This window comes from Saccostrea echinata, unplaced genomic scaffold, assembly GCF_033153115.1.
Source record: "Saccostrea echinata isolate AGI-Se365-2 ecotype Australia unplaced genomic scaffold, CSIRO_AGI_Sech_v1 ptg000015l, whole genome shotgun sequence".
NCBI classification, from domain to species: domain Eukaryota; kingdom Metazoa; phylum Mollusca; class Bivalvia; order Ostreida; family Ostreidae; genus Saccostrea; species Saccostrea echinata.
In genome coordinates, this window is record NW_026889764.1 from 7182704 (window position 1) to 7204118 (window position 21415).

At 33.5% G+C, this 21415-nt stretch overlaps 2 protein-coding genes across 2 annotated transcripts; one reads left to right on the forward strand and one right to left on the reverse strand.

Moving 5' to 3' along the window:
- Window positions 1-1901: 1901 nt before the first annotated feature.
- Window positions 1902-11333, forward strand: LOC133187805 (universal stress protein in QAH/OAS sulfhydrylase 3'region-like). The gene is made up of 4 exons (XM_061323206.1): window positions 1902-2009; window positions 6829-6906; window positions 9265-9377; window positions 9903-11333. The coding sequence occupies exons 1-4, from the start codon at window positions 1946-1948 to the stop codon at window positions 10098-10100; spliced, it is 453 nt and encodes a 150-aa protein (XP_061179190.1). The 5' UTR covers window positions 1902-1945; the 3' UTR covers window positions 10101-11333.
- A 2736-nt stretch (window positions 11334-14069) lies between these two features.
- On the reverse strand, window positions 14070-15706 carry LOC133187806 (uncharacterized). Its single transcript, XM_061323207.1, has one exon. It carries the CDS (start codon window positions 15562-15564, stop codon window positions 14122-14124), a length of 1443 nt encoding a protein of 480 aa, XP_061179191.1. The 5' UTR covers window positions 15565-15706; the 3' UTR covers window positions 14070-14121.
- Between the last annotated feature and the right edge of the window lie 5709 nt (window positions 15707-21415).

Here is a 21415-nt window from a genome sequence, read left to right on the forward strand (position 1 = left end):
TACTCAGAGAATATTTTCCGTTATGATATGCCTGGAATATTAAATATAGGTCTCAATTTATATTTTTATAACAAAATTTACACCTTCGCTCAACAAACAATGCCAAGAAATGAAGATATATTAAGGAAGTTGAGATAAAATTTACACAGTTTTTTGTCTGAAAATCGCATATTTTGACCAATATTTCAAAATTTACATCACTGACCCCAACTTTTTCTTTCATTATTTTAAACTACTCGATACTTTTGACCGATTAGCAAATAAGTTGTAAAAAGTTTGATACAAGAAAATATCCTATTGCCTATTTAGATTTTTAATACCCCAAATATGAGACTTTTTTAGTGCAAAAAGGTCACACAATAATTTACGTGCATTAATTTGCATGATTTGTTCAATGATAAATATTATTCAAACTGTTTTACGTAAAATAAGATTATGTTTATTGCCATGGTTACATCTTATAAAATATGATAACGGTTAAAGTGATTAACCAAAGAGTTACAATTTAAGTGCAAAAAGGTCAACTTAATTGTACCGTAGCTCAGTTAGATGCACACTGACTCCCCATTTTCTCTGCGATTTTGAGTCATACTATATGAGTACTTATCCAAAATATACTTCTCAAAAAATCCTTGATATAACAAATTTCACGAGTGACATACCTTAACACAGTAAAGAGGAACTGTAGGCATGGGGTTGTTATGAGTTCCTTTACCCAAGTGAGGTAAGCTGGTAGAACACAGCTTGAAATACCCTTCATCATGTTCATGTAGCTGTGCTCAAAAACAATTTGGGCCAAAGGCGAATAAATATCAAAGATCAAATGGTTAAATTACATGTAACCAATCAGAACACAGCTAAGTGAGTACTATTGAAAAATATTACTAAATAAGTACTATGGAAAGACTGGCAACATAGATGGCACTTCCTGTTTTAAAAAAGTAACACGTGGAATGGAAACGCATTCATGACCCCTAACTTACCAAAGATACAAAAATACGTAATACCTTTAATAATTATTATAGGTATTACATATTTTTCTCATTTACTGAAAATTTCGATAAAATTGATAGGACGGTACGCGGAGTTGAACTCCTGTGGTTTAACGAAACGCTGGTTATATGTATTTTAATAGGAACATACTAAAGAATATAATATAACTGTTATTGGTTGCAATCGTTGATTCCCGCATTTAAAAAAAGCATTTTATTGATTAATTTAGGAATGACTCTAATTCTTGGCCAAATTATTCGAGTATAACCTGGTTTGGGTCAGTTTACGCTTTATAATCCGCGAAGCGGATTATAAAACAGCGTAAACTGACCCAAACCAGGTTATACTCGAATAATTTGGCCAAGAATTAGAGTCATTCCTTATAATTTAATTTTACAATCATTAAATAACTAGGGGTTTAAAATTTCGTTGCTTTTCGTTAGTTCAAATTTGCCGCTCAATAATACAACCGTAGTAACGGAAGTGATGGGAAGCGAGGGGAGGTAAAAACTGATACATAGGCCTAGCAGCCATGTTGTTTGTTTGCATGTGGTAAGATCGAATTGTTGTTTGAAGTTAAGGGTACATTTATTAAATCTGGAATTTTCCATGAATCCCGAGGACTGGAAATGAGAGGATTGTATGGATACAGATGATTCAGCTGGTTGTCAGGGGGGTGTGTCCCCATACCAAACCAGGTTATACAGAAATAATTTGTGTTCCTTTTTGGATACTAACCAATCAGAGGCTAGAATACAAACGAAATTAAATTATATTAAAATAACCAAATATTGATAGAATTTGCTACTAGGTCTTCGCCTGGTTGTTTCAATCCGGAAATTTATTGGTCTTGTTTGGTTTGGGTTTTCGTTTCGCCCTCATTTTAGAATCTACCTGATTTGACCGGAAAGTTCACATCGTCCAGGCACATTTCGACATAGCAAGTACGAAGATGGCAGAGAGAACTGTTGTTGTCGCAGTTGATGGTAGTGATCAGGCAGACAAGGCATTTAAATGTAAGTTTATTTCTTGTTTCTTTTTAAAAACGGCTGAACAATATGGAACGGATGTAAAACGATATGTACCTTCTCGATTTTTGTTATATGGCGTTGGGGTTAATCACAGGCAAAGAATTTCGGTTCAGGGTACCTCGTTATTTCACCGACCTTCTGCCGACCTTTGAAGAAATCATACAGAGACTATTGTTCTGTTTTCTTCTTTTTTGAATAGAGTAACAGTTAGATATTTATTCCTTTCGATGTTAAGCTGTGAGATTCCGTGGGTGTGTCATTTTGACCTTCAGGCTTTAGGGAGGCGTCGCGCTTCAAGAGACGAGAACATTTTTAATGTATTGATCCATTTAAAAGTATTTTTTAAAAAAACCAAGGTAGTGTGTAATGTTTGGGGCTTTTTTACTTGAGTGAAATATTTGAACTTTTACTATACATTATTCATATGGTGTGTTAGCATGGTTAGTGTACTATATAGTCATTTGAGTAGGTCCTATTCACCTAATTCCAAGTATCTGAGCCTCAGGTATTTGACCTACTTGTAAAATATAGGTCAGATAAATAGAGTATTGACCTGACAAAGTTGGGAGTTAAGTGGCTTATAGTGTCTGAGCCAAGAAAAGTAAATAATTGTCTGGTCTGAAAAATAATTCACAGATGATCTGTATTTCAGTTCATGATGTTGCTTCAACAATTCATAATAATGAAAGTAGAGTTTCATTTCACTATTATATAATTCACCATACCTCTTATGATAGTGATATGATGGGTGAATATACTCCAGTGCACCTTTGAATAATAATGGGGCTCGGAGTACGTACAATACTTTTTCGATACATATCACGATATTTGAGCCACGATATGAAATGTATCATGATATGTTGAATTGGTTATAAATTTATTTTTGTTTTGAAATGAACAAAACATTTCTTCACGAATAAGAATAATTTATTGAAAGAAGTAATCTGTTTTAAAACAAAATTATTTTGCACAAGTGGTGTTAATTATTATGTATTTCATATTTATATTAAGCATATTTAAACCTAAAATCTAAAGTAAACAAAGAAAAACATAAATCAGACTTTTTGGCGACATTTCTTCATATATGCATGTGCATTGTCTTCACACAGAATGGATATTATCAATATCTCAATAAATCATCCCAGCTCTAAACAATAACATCCTTAAGCTATAAACAACTGGACAGGTGAAACAAATAGTGAATGAAGGAATAATTACAATAACAATTGACAGCAGTCATTAATTTATACATTAATTTCCCATGTGGTGTTTTATAGGGAATGTGCTATATAACATGTATGTATATCCAGTACACAAATATCCATCAAGCTTTGTACATTGAGTTGCTGTGAATGCCTCACGTAGAGTTGTCTATTTTCATGTCAAAACTAACGTCAGGTATTTGCCTGGAGGCAAAGGTTTTATTAGAGTAGATGTGTCCTGCCTACCTGGAATTAAAGCTATTATTCTGGACTCCTAGAGTGAAATATGTACAAAATTTTAATTGATTTTGCTTTACAGTGAGAAATGAGTTTTAAAAATTTCCCTCTGCAGGGTTATTTGAAAAGTTTTATTGAACTGTTTTTGTTGTTGCAAGGAATATGATATGCATTTACATGTAGCTATAAAAATTGTGAAGAAAAATTAATACGTAGTAGATGTCTTTAAACTAGTTCCTGTTATATAATATTAGACATTTTAAATTATCCCATCTTGTTAAAATATATATATGTCAGATTGCCATATGTGATTAAACTAAAATTAGCATATCTGCATTGTAATTAACCAGTTTTGTGGCTCTTAAGGTATTTAAATATGAATATGCACATAGTAAAAAGAACAATACATGTCAAATTGTTCCAGTGACCCATGTTAGGCATATCATCCCATTTGTTTTTTTAAATAACTTAATTGTTTTGATTTAGATTATTCAATCAAAATGAATATTGCTTTATACAGGTATTATTTGATTGAAAGATTGGTACCCCTTTTAATTTACAATTGGCATATTATCCCTTCAGTATTAAATATTTTCAAATTAAACTAGATTAAACTAGTAATACAAATGCTGAAAAAGTCATTCATGCTTTAAAAATTATGCATGGCTCACTTAGCTGGTTAAAGGAAGTGTTTTACATATGCACATCGCAAATTCATAGTCACTATAGTGTAAATTGTTTTCCCAGGATAATGACACCTTTGTTTATGTATCCATAAACCACTATACACAATAATAAATACATGTATATATATATATATATAGAGGACTCAGGTTAATCCTCTTCCTGGCTAGGTAGATGTTGATTACATGCATGACTAAATGTGTGTATATTTGGCCTAATTAACATAAAGATTAATTAATAGTGTTGAATGGAACAGGAACGGGTGTATTCAGCATTTTTTTCGGGGGGGGGGGGGGGGGGGGTATTTCTGCGTATATGTATCATATGTATCTACTGCTTCACGATTTGTTTCCGGTTTATGATATAGTTAGCTTTGTTTAAAACATAGATCTATGAATGTTATATATTTGTCATTTTTAAAATTCATTCTAAATGCTAATGCTAGTCAATCGTCATGGTTACCATTATGTAGTTAAAACTCTGTTGATGTTGAAGAAGGCTTTACTAATTGGGCCGGAATTTCACAATCAACATGATCAATCAGCATGTTTATTATTATTAATGACAAAAGTAGAAACCCAAATTATAACAATGTCTTAGTAATCATGGTAATTTCCCTCTCAACACATTCAATATGTAAACTGTGCATTTCAAAGAACTAACCTTAACTGAATTCTACAAAATTTGGGTAGAACTGTTACAGTAGTACTTAAATTTTGTAAATAAAAGGTATATCTGCAGGTTTAGGATGTAGTAGTTTATACCTTTCAAATGTTCATTCTTCAGAAGTTATGGTAATTAACTAAAGTACTTTTTCTTCTACAAATTTAACATGTGGTGCTGTGTGAAAATAACCCTTTCATATATCTGGCTTGTATTGTAAATCACCTAATCCTTACAAGAACACACTATAAATAGCTTTAGGAGACCCTTTATATTCAATAAACTGTACAGTAAACAATATAGTCACTGTCAGTGGAGCAGTTAATATTGATGTTGAACTAATAGCTCTGTTTGTGACATCTGTTGCCATATAATTAGAGATAATATTACTTTAGAGTGTGATAGGGCATTATAAATTATTTAGACATGATTTATCTATAATATTTGTTGAAAAAAATTTGGTTTAAAGTGCTAGTATACAGGTTATTGATTATTTGTTCACAAAGTTAATAACTTGAACAAAGAATTCATTTAGGGATCGATATTCAATTTGGAATAACAAAACAATATGCATCTCTTTTTTTAGACACAAAAAAGAATTAAAATTATTACATATTGAGGCATTGTGATTTATAGAACTAAAATTGTAACTGTCCTACTAGATTTCATTTTGTTGAAATAAAATGTGTTTAATAATTATGTATGTACAGTTATATAGCCTAGCTAGTACATGTATATGATGAACGTATGAAATTTGTGTTGGGAGAAGGTACAGTGTACAATCAGTACATCTTAATGTATATTCAAAAGCATGCCAAGCCAAATCCTACTGAGGTGAAAAAGTCACAACTAATTTGTTAACTACTAGACTGAGATTTTAGGACATTTGATGAACGTTCAGTTAGCAAATGATTTTTTTTTTTTTTTAAATTATAACCATGAGAAATAGTGCCGAAAATTGAATGAAACTCATTTTTTTTGTCATTTAAGAGAGCTATTTAGTGAATGATGATACAATTTATGATAAGACACATAGCTGAACGAGAAGAGCATGCAGGAATAAATCACTGTCATTCTTCAACGTCCTTCTTGACTTTCACTTCTGCCTGCGGGCGTACAGTGCTGCGTACTGAATAAATATACTCAAAGTTGTAAAGTAAGGTGACCTCTCGTCAAACTATTAACATTCATATTCCTTAGAACTCCCCTCTAGAATGTTCCTTGTCTAAAATTGCTAGAAAGGTAACCAGCACATTAATTCATCATGTGTTCTGTTACAAGTGCATGTATACATTCAGTTTTGTCCTAAATTTTTGTATTATCAGGTAATTTGATGAATAGAGGAAATTGTTTGAATAAGGACTACAAAAATACACTGAAAATTGGATCTATATATTGCCTATGCTTGATTTGACCCAGGTTAAACCAAGTTCAGTGTTAAGTCTATATGTTATGTAATCCTCTGTCTGGGTATATTGATTAAAAGAGATTTTTACCTCGGACACATTTCACCACGTACATCATTCATCGTGAAAACACATCTCTATTAATGTGTTAATCGTGTTTTAAGACACATTAATTCTTGTTCTATCAGACTGTGGGGTTTGCATCATGTGTCATTTCCGCCTATCTTTGGCTTTAATTAATAGTGGCCGTAAAACCTTTATAGCAAAGTATAAAAGTGACAATGATAAATTTTGTGAAGCGGTGTATGAGTTGAGCTTTCTCTAAAATCGATGATTTGTAGAGGGGAAAAAATTACAATGATGCTGTAATGAAATACAAAACAGTTTTATTTGTTTAATTTTTTTTTGTTTATGTCTATAATTTTATATCAGTCGGATCACTCGCACTTTTTGAAGGGGGAAAGGGGGGATGGCTTACTACTCATGTTGAATGTCTATATTTTTGAATTTAAGACCTTTATGATTAAAACTGCAGTGTACCTGATGAACAGGTCTGTTAGTTTAAGAACCTTGGAGTTTGAAATCAACTAATTTTCATGTCTTTTTTTGAAGGGTATTGTGATAATGTGTATCGAGCAGGAGACCATGTTATTGTTGTATTTGGAGCAGAATACAAGGTTTCCTTCATGCGTAAGTATAAAAACAATCTGAATTTAAATGCTACTTCATTATCATACAACATTCTCAAAAAATTTATCCAACATTTAATTTGCTCAAGAAACAGGTGAACAGAATCAGCTTTTCAGGTCACCTGAGTCACTCAGGTGACCTATTGCTATCCGTTTTCGTCCGTCGGCGTGCGGCGTGCGTTAACTTTTGAACATTTTTAACTTCTTCGCCAGAACCGCTTAATCAATTTCAACCAAATTTGGTATATAGCATCTATGGGTGAAGGGAAACAAAAATTTTGAATTTCATGGTCCCTGCCCCCCTGGGGCCTTAGGGGTGGGGCTAAAACCACCAAAATTAATGCAATCTTTAAAAATCTTCTTCTTTACTCCTGGACGTCATGCAGTCAAACTGTTGGCATGATTGTAATAAGCATTGAACCCTCTACCAAAATTGTGAAATTCATGGCCCAAGGGTCAGGGGTTCTGGTGCTAGGGTGGGGCTATAAAGATCATATAGTGAAAGTGCATTATTTCTTTGAAAATCTTCTTCTCTGCTCCTGGGTATCAAATAAACAAATTAAGTACATAGTTATGAAGGGCAAGAGTGCCTCTTCCAAAATTGTGAATTTCATGGGCCCCAGGGTCAGGGGTTCTGGTGTTAGGGCGGTGCTCTATTGATTATATAGTGAAAATGCATTAATTCTTTGAAAATCTTCTTCTCTGTTCCTGGGTATTAAATAAACTAACCAAGTATATAGTTATGATGAGCAGGAGTGCCTCTTTCAAAATTGTGAATTTCATGGCCCCAGGGTCAGGAGTTCTGGTGTTAGGGTGGGGCTCTATTGATTATATAGTGAAAATGCATTAATTCTTTGAAAATCTTCTTCTCTGCTCCTGGGTATTAAATAAAGTAACTAAGTACAGTTATGATGAGCAAGAGTGCCTCTTCCAAAATTGTGAAATTCATGGCCCCAGGATCAGGGGTTCTGGTGTTAGGGTGGGGCTCTATTGATTATATAGTGAAAATATAGTGAACATAGATATGATGAGCATGGCTGCCTTTTCAGAAATTGTGAATTTCATGGCCCAGGTCAGGGGTTCAGGTGTTAGAGTGGGGCTCTATTGATTATTTGCATTAATTCTTTGAAAATCCTCTTCTCTGTTCCTGGGTATTAAATAAACTAACTTAGTGCATAGTTATGATGAGCATGGTTGCCTCTTCCAAAATTGTGAATTTCATGGCCCCTGGGTCGGGGTGTAGGTGTCAGGGTGGGGCTCAATTGATATATTAGTGAAAATGCATTTTTTCTCTGAAAATCTTCTCTCTCCTGGATATTAAATAAACTAAGTACATAGTTATGATGAGCATGGCTGCCTCGTCAGAAATTGTGAATTTCGTGGCCCCTGGATGTAGGGTTCAGCTGTTAGGGCGGGGCTCTATTGATTATATAGGGAAAATGCATAATTTTTTTCAAAATCTTCTTCTCTGCTCCTGGGTATTATTCAAATAAAGAAAGTGCATGGTTATGATAAGGAAGAATGCCTCTTCCAAAATTGTGAAAATCATGGCCCCTGGGTCAGGGTTCTGGTGAAGGGGGGGGGGGGGGGCTCTATTGATTTTATAGTGAAAATGCATAATTTCTTTCAAAACATTTTTTCTACTACTGGTAATAAAGCAAAGAAAACAAGTGTATAGTTATGATGAGCAAAGTGCTTCTTCCAGAATTGTGAGTTCATGGCTCCTGGGTAAGATGGTCTGGTGTAAAGGGGGGGGGGGGGGGTTATTTATTTAATTATATACTGAACATGCATTTCTTTGAAAATCTTCTATGCTTCTTGGCATATTCGAGGCAAACAGAGTAAAAGTTTTAGTATGCAAGGGTATTTTTATCAGAGACCAATGTGAGAAGTAGTAATTTGGGATTAAAAATAGACATTTTGTTAATAGTCGGCATGGTAATAGTGTTAAATGGGGGACAGATAGATGCTATACCAATTATTTTGTTGATGCTTATCATACTATTTTTCTTGCTTTTGGGCAATATTTAAAGCTTCATTTATCAGTTTATGGATCCTCTAAATTGTTGTATTGTACTCAGGTGACCGTTAAGGCCATTGGGCCTCTTGTTTCACTATTTGAAGTGATTATAAGGTTCATTGTTTGTGTATTCCTTTGTGTAAAATTTTGTGTTATCACATATGATGTTACAGTATAAATCTAACTGTGTACAATTTCATCATACTTTTTTGTGCAAAATTTGACAGGAATGACATTTTGACAGTTTTATAAAAGAATGATGTCATTTATGACAAAGAGAGTTATCTCTCTTATCAGATGGTCAATGAACTTAAAGTATTTTTGAACTCTGATTAACAGCTGGACAGGTGTCTGAGTCCAGGCTGAAGGAGATTCAGGACGAAATGTCCAAAGAGCACCAGAGAGTAGAGGCCTTGACCAATAAATACATCTCTCAGCTCAGAGAAAGAAGTGTAAGTAGCAGTTATTGGATCTACAAGGTTAAAATTCAAAACAGTTAGAATGATTTTTTAGGGCAATTAATATTCAGGGTTCCCTTGCCTTGCACAGAAATTTACCACCTCAATAAATAGTGAATGCAAACAGTATATATTGCTATTTGATGTTTGTGCATGAATTTACTTAAAACAAAATTGTGAAATTTAGCTATTCAAAAAATTTGCCTGAGTGAATTTAAAGGATTTCACACCATATTTTTTGAAGAAGTCTAAATATTCTGTGCTGAAAGTAGAATCTTGTCTTAAGTGTTAGAAAGTAAATTCTTTAGAAATCATTCCTACACTGATGTGAATGTGTCAATGCATTGTGTACCTAAAATTTTCAAAAACATAACATAGATCATTAAACCAAGCATTTGTCAAAAGTGCTTCTTAATTACATCCTGTTAAAAACATAATATAGTGAAGAAATGTAATAATTAATTAGTAAATAGTTCATAATAATACAATTCAGAAATAAGATCCATTATTGTGTTACAGATCAAAGGGGAGGCAACTCCCATCACTGGAAAGAAACCAGAAGAAGCCATCATTTCCAAAGCTGAAGAGGTCGGAGCTGCAATGATCGTCATGGGAACCCGGGGCCTGGGAACAATTCGCCGTACCTTGATGGGCAGTGTCAGCGATTATATTGTACACCATGCTAGGATACCTGTGATCGTGGTCCGGGATTCATGATTATATTCCTAGGATTTACTGAATTAAACACATGATGCCGCAATAATTCTTCAAAAGTTTCTTTTCACACTTAGGAGCTTTTAATTTTCTGTTTCATCAATGTCAGTTTTTTTTTTTTTAATTGTTGTTTGTTAGTGTTCACGTTTTTTTTTTTTTCTTCAGTAGTGCAATTAACAAGTAAGAGATTTTGCAAAGGTTGCTTGCTATTGAATAGTGCTAGGAGCCAAAATGATTTACAAAGTCATAGTTACTAATGAAATTGATGTGGAATATGTAGAAAGATTATTATAGACATTATTGAACAGCAATTTAGATTGTCTTGGAGACATTTTTTTTTTATTTTCTATAAATAGTATTCAATTTTTTTTAAGATGTTGAATGACATAATTTCTGCATATATAGTAATTGACATTCTAACTGCTGTAGATACTTATATATGATACATACTTAACAAAACCAAAAAAAACTTTTTAATTTAAAAAATATATACATTTACATTCTAAAAACTTTGTTTTCAAATAGAATTTATTACTTTTATAGGACTATATCTCAGACCTCATACTGTTTTTATTTTCATTGATTGAAAGCTACTTACAAGAATTAGAGGTGTGGTCTTCAAATAAAACAGAAATCTGAGTCAGATGAAAGCTTTCCTGGTTGTTAGCCGTACTGTTAATGGAAGAAAAAATAAGGACATGCCAGTAGTATCAAGTGAAAGTATACCTAGATTTCTTGAGGTTTTTTTTTTTGAAGACTGCATTTATTTATCACCTTGTTCACATATTTAACCGAGATTTTCATTGTTTGTCCAAACAAGAGATATCAGGAATTTTTTGAGAATTTTTTTTTTTTTTTTTTGCTCTCTCTGGTCATTTTTCACATTTATTGAGTGACCTTTGTGTAAAGATTTTTATAAACACCCATCACTTGAGTGGTACCATTGAGATCCTTTTATACTTGTCAAGTTTTCATACTTGTATGCCTGTAGAATAACTTAGAAATGAGGATGTATTTACAACGATTTTTTTGTCTGATTTTGACATAGGACCTCTACTGAATTACGTAGAATGAACTTGTACATCTTAAAGTAATTTCTGTAGACAAGTAGTATGTTTAACGGTGAATAAGAACTCTAGCTGTATTCTTTACAATTCTTTACACAGAGAATCTCAATCCAGAACACAATCTTGTGTATAAAGTAGTAGGTGATAGTCAATAAAATTATTTCCTAAATACTGTGGTCTTTTATGCGTGTGTTTTGAATGCTGATAAGACCAGGAATTGGGTGTAGTGTGATTTTGAAAAAGCTCTTTTCATGGAAACTTCAGAGATGTTGACCTTTCAATGGCTAGTCTGGGAGGATCTCAATAAATCATTGTGAGAGGGTATTTCTCTGCTCAATCCCAGTACTTTCTCTGGTAAAAATGTATCAACATATCTGGAAAAAAATGACCTTTGATGCTCAGCAGCAGAATTAATCTATTCTAAAAATTGAATCATCAAAATGCTGCTGATGAAAAAAACCCAAACATATGACCTTGAATTCAAAAGTAATGAAGGTGCATGTAGCCAGGTTGCTTCGTTCGTTTCAGTTTTCTCAACTTTTTATGATCCAAAATTTGAAACTTTTGATTTAATCAAAAGATGTTCTGTTAAAATGCAGCCTTAAAATGATGTCAAACTTGGAAGATTCTACGCTCTTGATAACCCCTTTGTACTCAAGTACACATCTGGGTTACTTCAATGAGGAACATGGAAATTTTAACTGCAGTGAAATTGTTCTTTGTTTTGTAATCTGGAAAATCTCTTGATCATTCGTAGGAGAGAAAAACGGTGTACGAGTGTGTACTTCAGAAAAATACTTAACTGAAAGATTTCTTTTCATACTGTGTAAATAATTATAAAAGGGGAGAGTCTTTTGTGCCACTCCTCCAAGAAAAGTATAGTAAAACTTGTTTAGTCCGAATAAGGCTATTGCGAATTCACGGATATTTTGAAGTGCTCTTGGATGGCCAGCTCTATACGTTTTATGAATTCTTTATACGGATAATAACGAAGTCCAGTGACTTTGTAATAACCGATTTTTACTGTACCGGACACATTTTTGGGGGAGGGGGGTGGCAGAAATATTTAAATTCAATATTTTACATGTATTATTTAATGATAGATTTCAACACAAAACAGCAAATGTAAAAATATACTAAAATTGTAATGCGTAATTAATGTGCTGTACCTCTTTTTGACTGCAAGTTGTCCCGCTTTGTATGGAAAATATTCCCAAACTATTTTTGCCATACGATTTTGACCTACCAGAGTAGTTTTATAGCAGACCAAGCTTTGATCGTCGCAGAGGTTTAACACCGATTTTTTTTCAATGTGATTTCTATCCATTATTACATATACAGAGTTTTTGTCGAATTTTCTTTTACATTGAATAAAAATGATTTTTTTTGACATTGAGAAAATTAAAGTGTGTAAATCATGGTAAATGTGTTTATATTGAGCTTATCTATTACATTTACAACGTAGAGTACCTTGCATATACCCCAAGGAAAAATTTTTATATGCAACGAAGTACATGTACTGATGAACAGAAATCACTGTCATAGGCGTCGGAACCGGGGGGGGGGGGGGGCTAGGGGGCTTAGCCCCCCCCCCCCACTTTTTTTGCAAAGATAGACATAATATAGGCATTGAAAATTGGGGCTTACCTTTTTTCGTTGGTTTAGCCCTCCCCCCCCCCACTTTCAATTAGCCACCCCACTTTCAATTTGCTTCCGACGCCTATGACTGTTGTTTACTTAAGAGGGCAAAATACCTGCAAATGAAGTGTTCAATCAAAATGTTACGAATGCTTGATTTGATCACAAATTAAGTAATACACTGTACATTTTAATTTATTTTATTTAGATTAAAGGGCAGATTACTCTATTTGCATAAAAATATCCTTTAGTGTGCAGTGTACAGAGGGTTCGATTTTAAATTAATCCCACGTGTGCAATTTATAAGGGTATTGGTATGGTATATTTTATGATGAATCTCCTTAAGATTCAAATGACCAAAAATACTTTAAAAATGAATGAAATACTAAATAAATAAATAACCCACACCTGGTTTCCTGGAAACGAAAATTACACAGGCACTTGTTTCTTACCCCATAGTATCATAATACATGTCACGATGGGGTAAAAAAAAAATATTACAGAAACAAGTGCCCGTGTAATCATTATGCCGTGGGGTAAAAAAAATGTATTGCAGAACAAGTGGGTATGAGGGCAAACTCAAATTACAAGTTAGACTTTTAGATTCATGAGCCATTCTCTGTAACCACTTAAACTTTTTAAGCACGCATGGTCACCGATTTTGATGGCATGTTGCTTAGTATTATGAGTTGACTTTAGAAACAAATATCAAACAAAATTTGTTTGCTAAGTGTCTTGATTGCCATGGTAACATTTTGTAGAGTTCGAAAAATGGAGATTTTCAGCTACTTTGAAGCTTTCTCAAGTCTTAAGAAAGACTCAGAAAACCAAATTGACTACTTGCACAAAAACATTATTTTACGTTGTTGTAACTTGTGTTGTAAAGAAATTATTTGGAATGTATCCCTATATAGGTGATATCATGGCTACATTTAGACTGTATTTACAGAAAGAAGCTTAGAATTTAGTTATGTCAGGAGTTATCTTACCAAACTAAATCACCAACGATAGAAAAACAATAACAATATTTGACGTCATGTGAATAATTTATTGCAGTATTAAAATAACAATAAAAGAGGTTGCCCTGATAACACAAAATATCACAGAAAAATAAAGAAAATTCGGAAATCATTGCTACATTGACAATAACGGTAACCATATAGACAATATAGCAGTGGTTTAAAGCGATAAATTTCTACCTTATGACATCCATACTGAAAATACTCTGCATGAATTCGAAGTCAAATCAGGTGTGCCAGATAACTACATGTATCAATTATAACAAGCATTCACGATAAGCTGACGTCCTAAACAATCTTTTAAGTTGAGTTCAGTTCTCGTATCTGAATACTGTATGTTATAGAACATTCTTCGTTCCTATGTTTCTCGTCTCTCTGACGTTGAATCCACTGGATGTAGGATTTTCCCTTCTTCTGAATAATAAATTCACAAGCCGGTGAACATTTTGCATGTCGTTCGTAAGGGTTATCTGATAACGTCCAGTTTCGAAGTCCGTATCCACACATGTAGCAAACTACTTTGTCTTCAGTACCAGTAAAATAGAATCCGGCATCTGCCAAATCAAATGGTTTGGGAAAACTTACCATTGGCCACCTTTCATATGTTTTAAGCCTGTCTGCAAGTTCTTTGAACGCAGAATTATAAATTGAAAACTTTCTATTCTGAAAACGACATTCATTCACAAATTTTAATCCTTTCAATTCTTTAATATAAGGACAATTAAAAAGCCATTTGGCATGTCTTGCACATGGATCTTCGTCTGGTTTAAAATCCCAGCTAACACCATTACAATAAAAACATCTAAAAACAACGGCATTTTCGCGGTAGTATCCAGCACGAGCAATGGCTTCTTTTGAGGGACGCCTCGATTCCGACCATCCTGATAATGTTTCAAGACGACTTTCATAGAGAGCAAACTCAGGATGAGATATGTGCAGTACTTCTTTTTCCGTCACAGCATCATGGATTAGGCTTCTACAAACATCTCTAAGACTCCGATCGTAAGCGACACCGTCCATGTTCCACATTATTCCCCATGTTGAATTACTTGGCGGTGTTTTAAGAATAGCTTGCATAAGTTGATTGAAATCTTTCATACTTTGGAAGTCTTGTCTATCAATCATATCTGTCCTGTATTTAAATATCAGCCTTACTCTGTTAATTTGTTTTTGCAACAGAGGCAAATGTTCCTTGACACAGTTAGAGAGGTGGTAATTTCGATTCCAAAACTCCTTAAAAATTCCAAGTCGAATGGTGAGGCATTTGCCATTAAACTCAATGCCACAAGTTTTCATTCCTGAAATAAAGAGCGATAACTTTGAGTGTTGTGATAAAAAGTGAGAGAGTTCAAAGGCAATCGGCTTTGATAAGAACGTCTCCATTTCCTTCGCAGAAGCAATATTTAATTTTTCTTTCAATACTACTGCTGCACTTTCAAGTTCACCATCGCTACTTTTTGCGTTATATTCTACACGTAAATCGTCGTCTTGTAAAGATTTAATGAAGCAGTCCCACCAATTAGACTTATTCAAATCGCATACAGATATGACACGAAGTGACCGCGGTATAACACAGTTATCAACTGTTATAGGCACAAGAAATGGGACTGGATTTTCCGACTTTTGATCTAGGAATTCGTCCATTGCTTGATCTAACTTGTAAATACATCGACAATCCCCAACAAAAGCTTCACTTAATACAATGACTACCTTCATGGACTGTTTGATAAATGTAATCAGCATCTCAGCTTTGGGTATCCCAGGAACCGAGTCTCTATCTTCGTAGCAACATGTATAATTATAAATATCTTCCAGTCGTTTAACCGTATCCCTCACAAAAGAGATTTGCTGTTGGTGGTGAATAAAAAACACGTGGTAACGTTTTCCTACCCTTAATAACTTGAGAGGTGTTGGACTTTGAATATTTTTTGCGCTGCCTGAAAAATAATTCTATGACGACAATACTTTTAAGGTAAGGAAAATGAACAAAATCTCAAATCGAATACAAATGGGCGTTGCTAAAAAAGAAAACAAAAGGGATTGTAATCGGGAACAAAATACATACCTGTAAAATGAGAATTAATAGTATTTATTATACCATTGTTTAAGGTATTGAGAAAAGTGAAGATAACGAACAGTGATTGATCTCATAAATCCTGTAAAATACGAAACAGAGGGAAACTCGGACCCCGGAAACACCATGGTGAGGTACCTAAGAGGAGAAAGTACACCCTGTCAACCGGTCACATTCGTCGTGAGCCCTCTGCATATATCATGTTAACGGACTATTCTATAGTAAAAAACTGGTATAAAACAATGGCCTAACAATTGATATGGTAACATATCATTCAAAATACGACCAAACGATAGGGATAGGTTATAATACGTTCTATTTCCGCTATGGAAGAGTTATACTTCTTAGTGCACTCTTTTGTGAAAAAGTCGGAAAATGTACAAATCTCGCGGGATTTCTGGGACAAACGTAACATAGACATGTAAACAATATGATGAATGTCGATGAACAGTTCCTAAGAAAATGCAAATGAAATATTTTATTGTTATGGGCTTTATATACATCAAGAGTAGGAATGACAACGATATCAATTTATATCTAAATTGTTGATCGTATGTATCTAATTGTCGTATTTTTTATTTATGGATGATAAATTTAGGGTTCTCGCTCTCTTACATATGTCTTTTAGTTCTTCTATTCTTTAACTGGAATGGCATACATCTAACATTTAAAATTGGATTGAGATTGGCATGTTTTGTATTATCCGCCACGCCATGCTGTCCCAGTCAGACGACCAAACTCGCCTCTAATTTTGAAGAGTTCACTAATGGAAATGGAACGTATTGCAAACAAGGTCATTAATTATTTCTGTATATGACCATAGAATATGCAAAATGCTGAATTAAACGAGATTGTTGAAAACTTTGAAACGTCAGCTTAACTTATTTGTCAATAGCCTTCCTCATGCAGTTTAAAAATTGAGCGACGTAGTGTAAGCCGATCTGTTTTCTTACTCTTATGAAGCATAATTTTTTGAAAGACTCATGCATGAGAGGAAGAAAAATACTATTACTCTGGTAGATCGAGATGTTTTTAATTATCAAACAAAAAATAGATTTTTTTATTCATATGCCGACTCGATATCTCCCGATGAACTCGGAATAAAATACACTACAAAGTTGCCACATCTGTTTCATATTTGGGTGCTTTACCAACAACAGACATTAATGGTCAAGTAACAAAACTGTATGACAAATGACATCGCCAACTTCCCTCATTTACTAGTATGCAGTAATATTCCAATATCACCTGCATATAGTATTCATAAACCCCAACTGATTAGGGATGTAGGAACACGTGCAATCAATTTTTAAAGGGAGGTTTCTGTCAAATAAGTTGATGTTACAGGAATTTCAAATCAGCATTTCGCAAATTCTGTGGTCAGTATGATGAACCTATTGTTAGGTCGTATCTTGACTGACATTTTTCACTGACATGTTTTTACATTTATCTTGACTATACGGATTACATCAATTGCCTGATAAATACAGAGGGCTAAAGACGGATGTTACAGGTGGGCAGGGGATACTTTCTCCTATTGGGCAGCAGATCCCCCCTCTGGTGTTTCTAGGGCTCCCTTTATATTCTGTTCACGATTGGTGTTGTTTACAATACTTTAGAGATGGATCACTGTTCGTTTTCCTCACCTACGTCGAAAACCAATTTTTATGTTCATTTCTGCATATAGGCTTGGTGTGATGTTGGAATGGACCCAGTTTTCAGTCAAATATTCAACAAATATCAATGTAAAGTTACATGCATGCTTTCATAAATGAGTTTGATTTAAATCCATTGTCATTCTAAATTTTAAATTTACCGGCTGGGAGTAAATACAAGAGTTAGAACATGACAACTGTTATTCAAAATTAAGAACATGACACCATTTTAAAGTATGAAAAGAGCGATGAGTGTTTCTCAATGACAATTTCTTCGCCTTCCACATTAAGTAAAACGAAATTGAATATATGTTCATAATAATGTTGATCAATTATTATCATCTTCTTTATAATACAGACAGCCATATTCGTACATTTATGACTCGAAAAAAGAGTCACGGATCAGGGAATTTTTTCGGCCGTAGAGGTGTCATCCATAAAATATATAGCTATATGTTGGTAAACTTTCCTATGGAATCATGATAGGACCACTAGTTCATTTTCAACATAGGGTACCTGCCTTATTTCTCCAGAAAAAAATGTTCAAAGACAACGAACTATATGTGAACAGAAACTACTGTTATTTACTTACATTGGGAAAATTAATGGAAAAACTGTATTCTATAAATTAATCTTGGTCCAATATAATTTCATTAAAAATACTTTAATTCATCATAAATTGTGTTATTAACTGTAGATTCCAATTTATTTTATTTTACCTCTATAAGGGCAGATCACTCTAATTGAATAAAACTACCCTACAAAAAGAACTCTTTAGTGTACAGTGTTTAGAAATTCCTTAATGAAGATAATGATTTCAGCATGATTGGTCCAATTTTGTACTTGCTCAGGTGTGATAATTATTATCCTCTTGGGGACTTTTATCTGTTTGCAACCAGTCAGGTGACGATCAAGTCCACAGTGATTTATTTTCAAACCAACATAGGTTCATTTCTAAGACTGCATATTTAAAATTTATTCAACTATGAACTTGAGAGTCTTTCATTATTAAAGTTAATCTAATTAAGTCAAAATTGTTATTATATACTATATTGTTTTCTGTTCTTTCCGGTTTTCATTCTGTTTTCGCTCCGCGTATTAGCATATCTAGTTACTTTCAAGTCCAATACAGTTTAGAACATGTTTCACACCTCGAACAATAAAGGGTTTTTGCTACTTCCAAAAAATCACTTGTTACACTCCAAGCCTAAGCTTCATGGTTGGGCGATTATGCCATTGTGTGCATAATTATTAAACATATCATTATCAACATGGACGCAACACAAAGTCACTAAACAATTAATATTTGACATGATGTTTTAAACAGTCATTAAAATCTACAGAATTAGTAAAGAAAAAAGATCTCTTTATAATCCCCTCTGTCTTTCTACCTGACTTAAAAATCAACTTTAGGCAAAAATAACAGAAATTTAAGAAAAGTAAAATTGATTGATTATGTAGGATTTATGCTGTTTCAAGGATTCTTCAGCCAGAATTAGTTATATCCCACTGAATAGTACAAAAATAAAATAGAATATAATAAAATAAAAGTTTAATCACCATCTTGCCTTCGATTCCTATTAAGAGGACAAAGTTAGAAGTCAAAATATGATTTGTTAAAAATTTAAAATACACAGGGACAGTCCTAAATTGCTCAAGTAATGTGTAAACTTTCCTTTTACTATTATAAGGTGAGACAATCCAAACATATACAGACTTTTTGACCGCATTCTCTGTGGAATTTTTTGATTTTTCAGAGCAATATGTCCATTTTTCACCCGAAAACAAATCTTTACTACATGTATATATCTCCACAAGAATCCCAAGCTCCTTACTTAAATCCATTAAAATGACATGGCTATCTTCAAATTTTGAATATGCAGAAATGAACCTGTGTTTGAAAACTACTCATTGTATACCGTCTACTGACCTGGTGCAGACGGTTAGATATACCCCCTGAGGGTATAATTATCACACTCAGGCCTGAACAAAATGGTACCAGTCAGGATTAAAACATCATTACAATGTATCTTGATTAAATAAAAAGAAACATACTATGAGTTTTAATGAAATAGAGATACAAAGGATTTAATTTCTCGTGTATAACATGTACGTCGCTTCGCTCGGCATCAAATCTCATGGTACTCGGGAAATACTTAGTATTTCGCCACGTTGCAATTACCTTTAGCATTTTCTGATAGGGAAATTTGTCCCAAACATTCCCACAGGCACTTGGGGTGTGGACCCCCCAATTTCCATTTTTTTCTTTTTAAATCTGAGGTCGAGTCACCTTTTCCCTATTTTTATATTCTAATATGCACTATATGTTATCAATAATGTTTAACTTTTTTGTCTGTATAAGCTGTTTTTAAATAATATATCGTTTTCGACTGATACATAAAAAGAGAGAAGGCGTGCAACTCTTTTCTCGTCGTCTGCCTCACCTCGCTTAAACTTTGCCTGATTATTTATCGAAAGCATAAGAAAACATGGAAAATGCATGCATCAATAAATTCGTTATTAATACATTCTTCTTCCTTTTCATATTTCCATTTAATTTTTATATGCCCCCGATTTGTAAATATATATTTCGATTAAATCACCCGCATCTAGGGTACATTTTGTTCATGTGCACCAACATATAGTGCATATTAGAATACAAAAATAGGTAAAAAGGTGACTCGACCCCAGATTTAAAAAGAAAAAAATGGAAAGGGGGGGGGGTCCTTACCCCAAGTGCCTGTGTACGTTCCAACTTAAAAAAAAATTCACTGGGGAAGATTCGCCATATAAACGTATATCAAAACTTCCCCTGGGTTATTTGCAATGTAGCAAATCCTTCCCTACAGATCGAAGAAATGCTGTATTTGCAACATATACAGCAATATAGCAAAATTTTCTCTATCACTGCATTTCTCCACCCCGGAAGATAATAATCAGTTATAAATGTATTCCGTTTTAATTGGCTTTTTTTTTTGTTTACTTAATAATTAAGTTACATATTAATTTAACCTAAGGTCTTTGATTAAAATTCGATTCAACAACATTTTCGTTGTTATATCCGCCAAAAAAAAAGTTTTCCCTTTGTTTCTATTCAGTCATTTTGTTGAAATACATACAGTCAGTTATTGTAAACAAAGAAAGAGCCATTTGCCCTTGTTTACACAACAAAGAATTGTTTCTGCAACGTTCAGGTTTATTCACAATTCAGATTATGAAAATATTGTGGCATTGCCTAATGATATGTATAAAATCATAACCGATAACCAAAATATAGCATTGATTTTTCCCACATATAGCTGTACTTCCCAAATAGGTGGGGATTTGCTGTATAGGAAGTCATCCAGTCATCTGGCTATTGGAGTAATGATCTATAGCACCGCAGTGTAAACACTAAATGAAGTATGGCCGAGTTCATAAACTTCCTTTAAATCCTCTAATCAATAAGTAGCAGGCATTATCAGAGAAAAAAAATTAATGTTCGTAATTTCAGAATAAGCCTTAGTTAACTAAATTTTAGAGTTGTGATGAAAAAGTTTGCTGGACCTTACATTCAGTGGACTTACCAGACGATTCTGTCATGTCGTAAAACGAAAGTTGATCGAAAGTACAAAAAACCCATTTAATTTAAAAGAATTACGTGCTGCAATTGACAGTCTGTGAAGCACATCTAAGGATGTAAAAAGACATTTAAAGCTAAAATCGATTTTTAAAATCATCTTTTTAAATGTAATCAATGCGTTACATTGTACATACAGTTTGCAAGTTATTTTTTCTGTCTTTCGAGATTGAAATTAAATACACTAGCGCAAACATTGTACTTTGCCTTCCAAGTCAAACGTATTCTGATAAATATTTCAAAAAT

Coding starts and splice junctions, on each gene's coding strand:
- LOC133187805 (XM_061323206.1), top strand. CDS start 1,946: ATGGCAGAGAGAACTGTTGTTGTCGCAGTTGATGGTAGTGATCAGGCA. Junction 6,907..9,264: donor ATACAAGGTTTCCTTCATGC/GTAAGTATAAAA, acceptor TCTGATTAACAG/CTGGACAGGTGTCTGAGTCC. Junction 9,378..9,902: donor CTCAGCTCAGAGAAAGAAGT/GTAAGTAGCAGT, acceptor ATTGTGTTACAG/ATCAAAGGGGAGGCAACTCC.
- LOC133187806 (XM_061323207.1), bottom strand. CDS start 15,564: ATGCTGATTACATTTATCAAACAGTCCATGAAGGTAGTCATTGTATTA.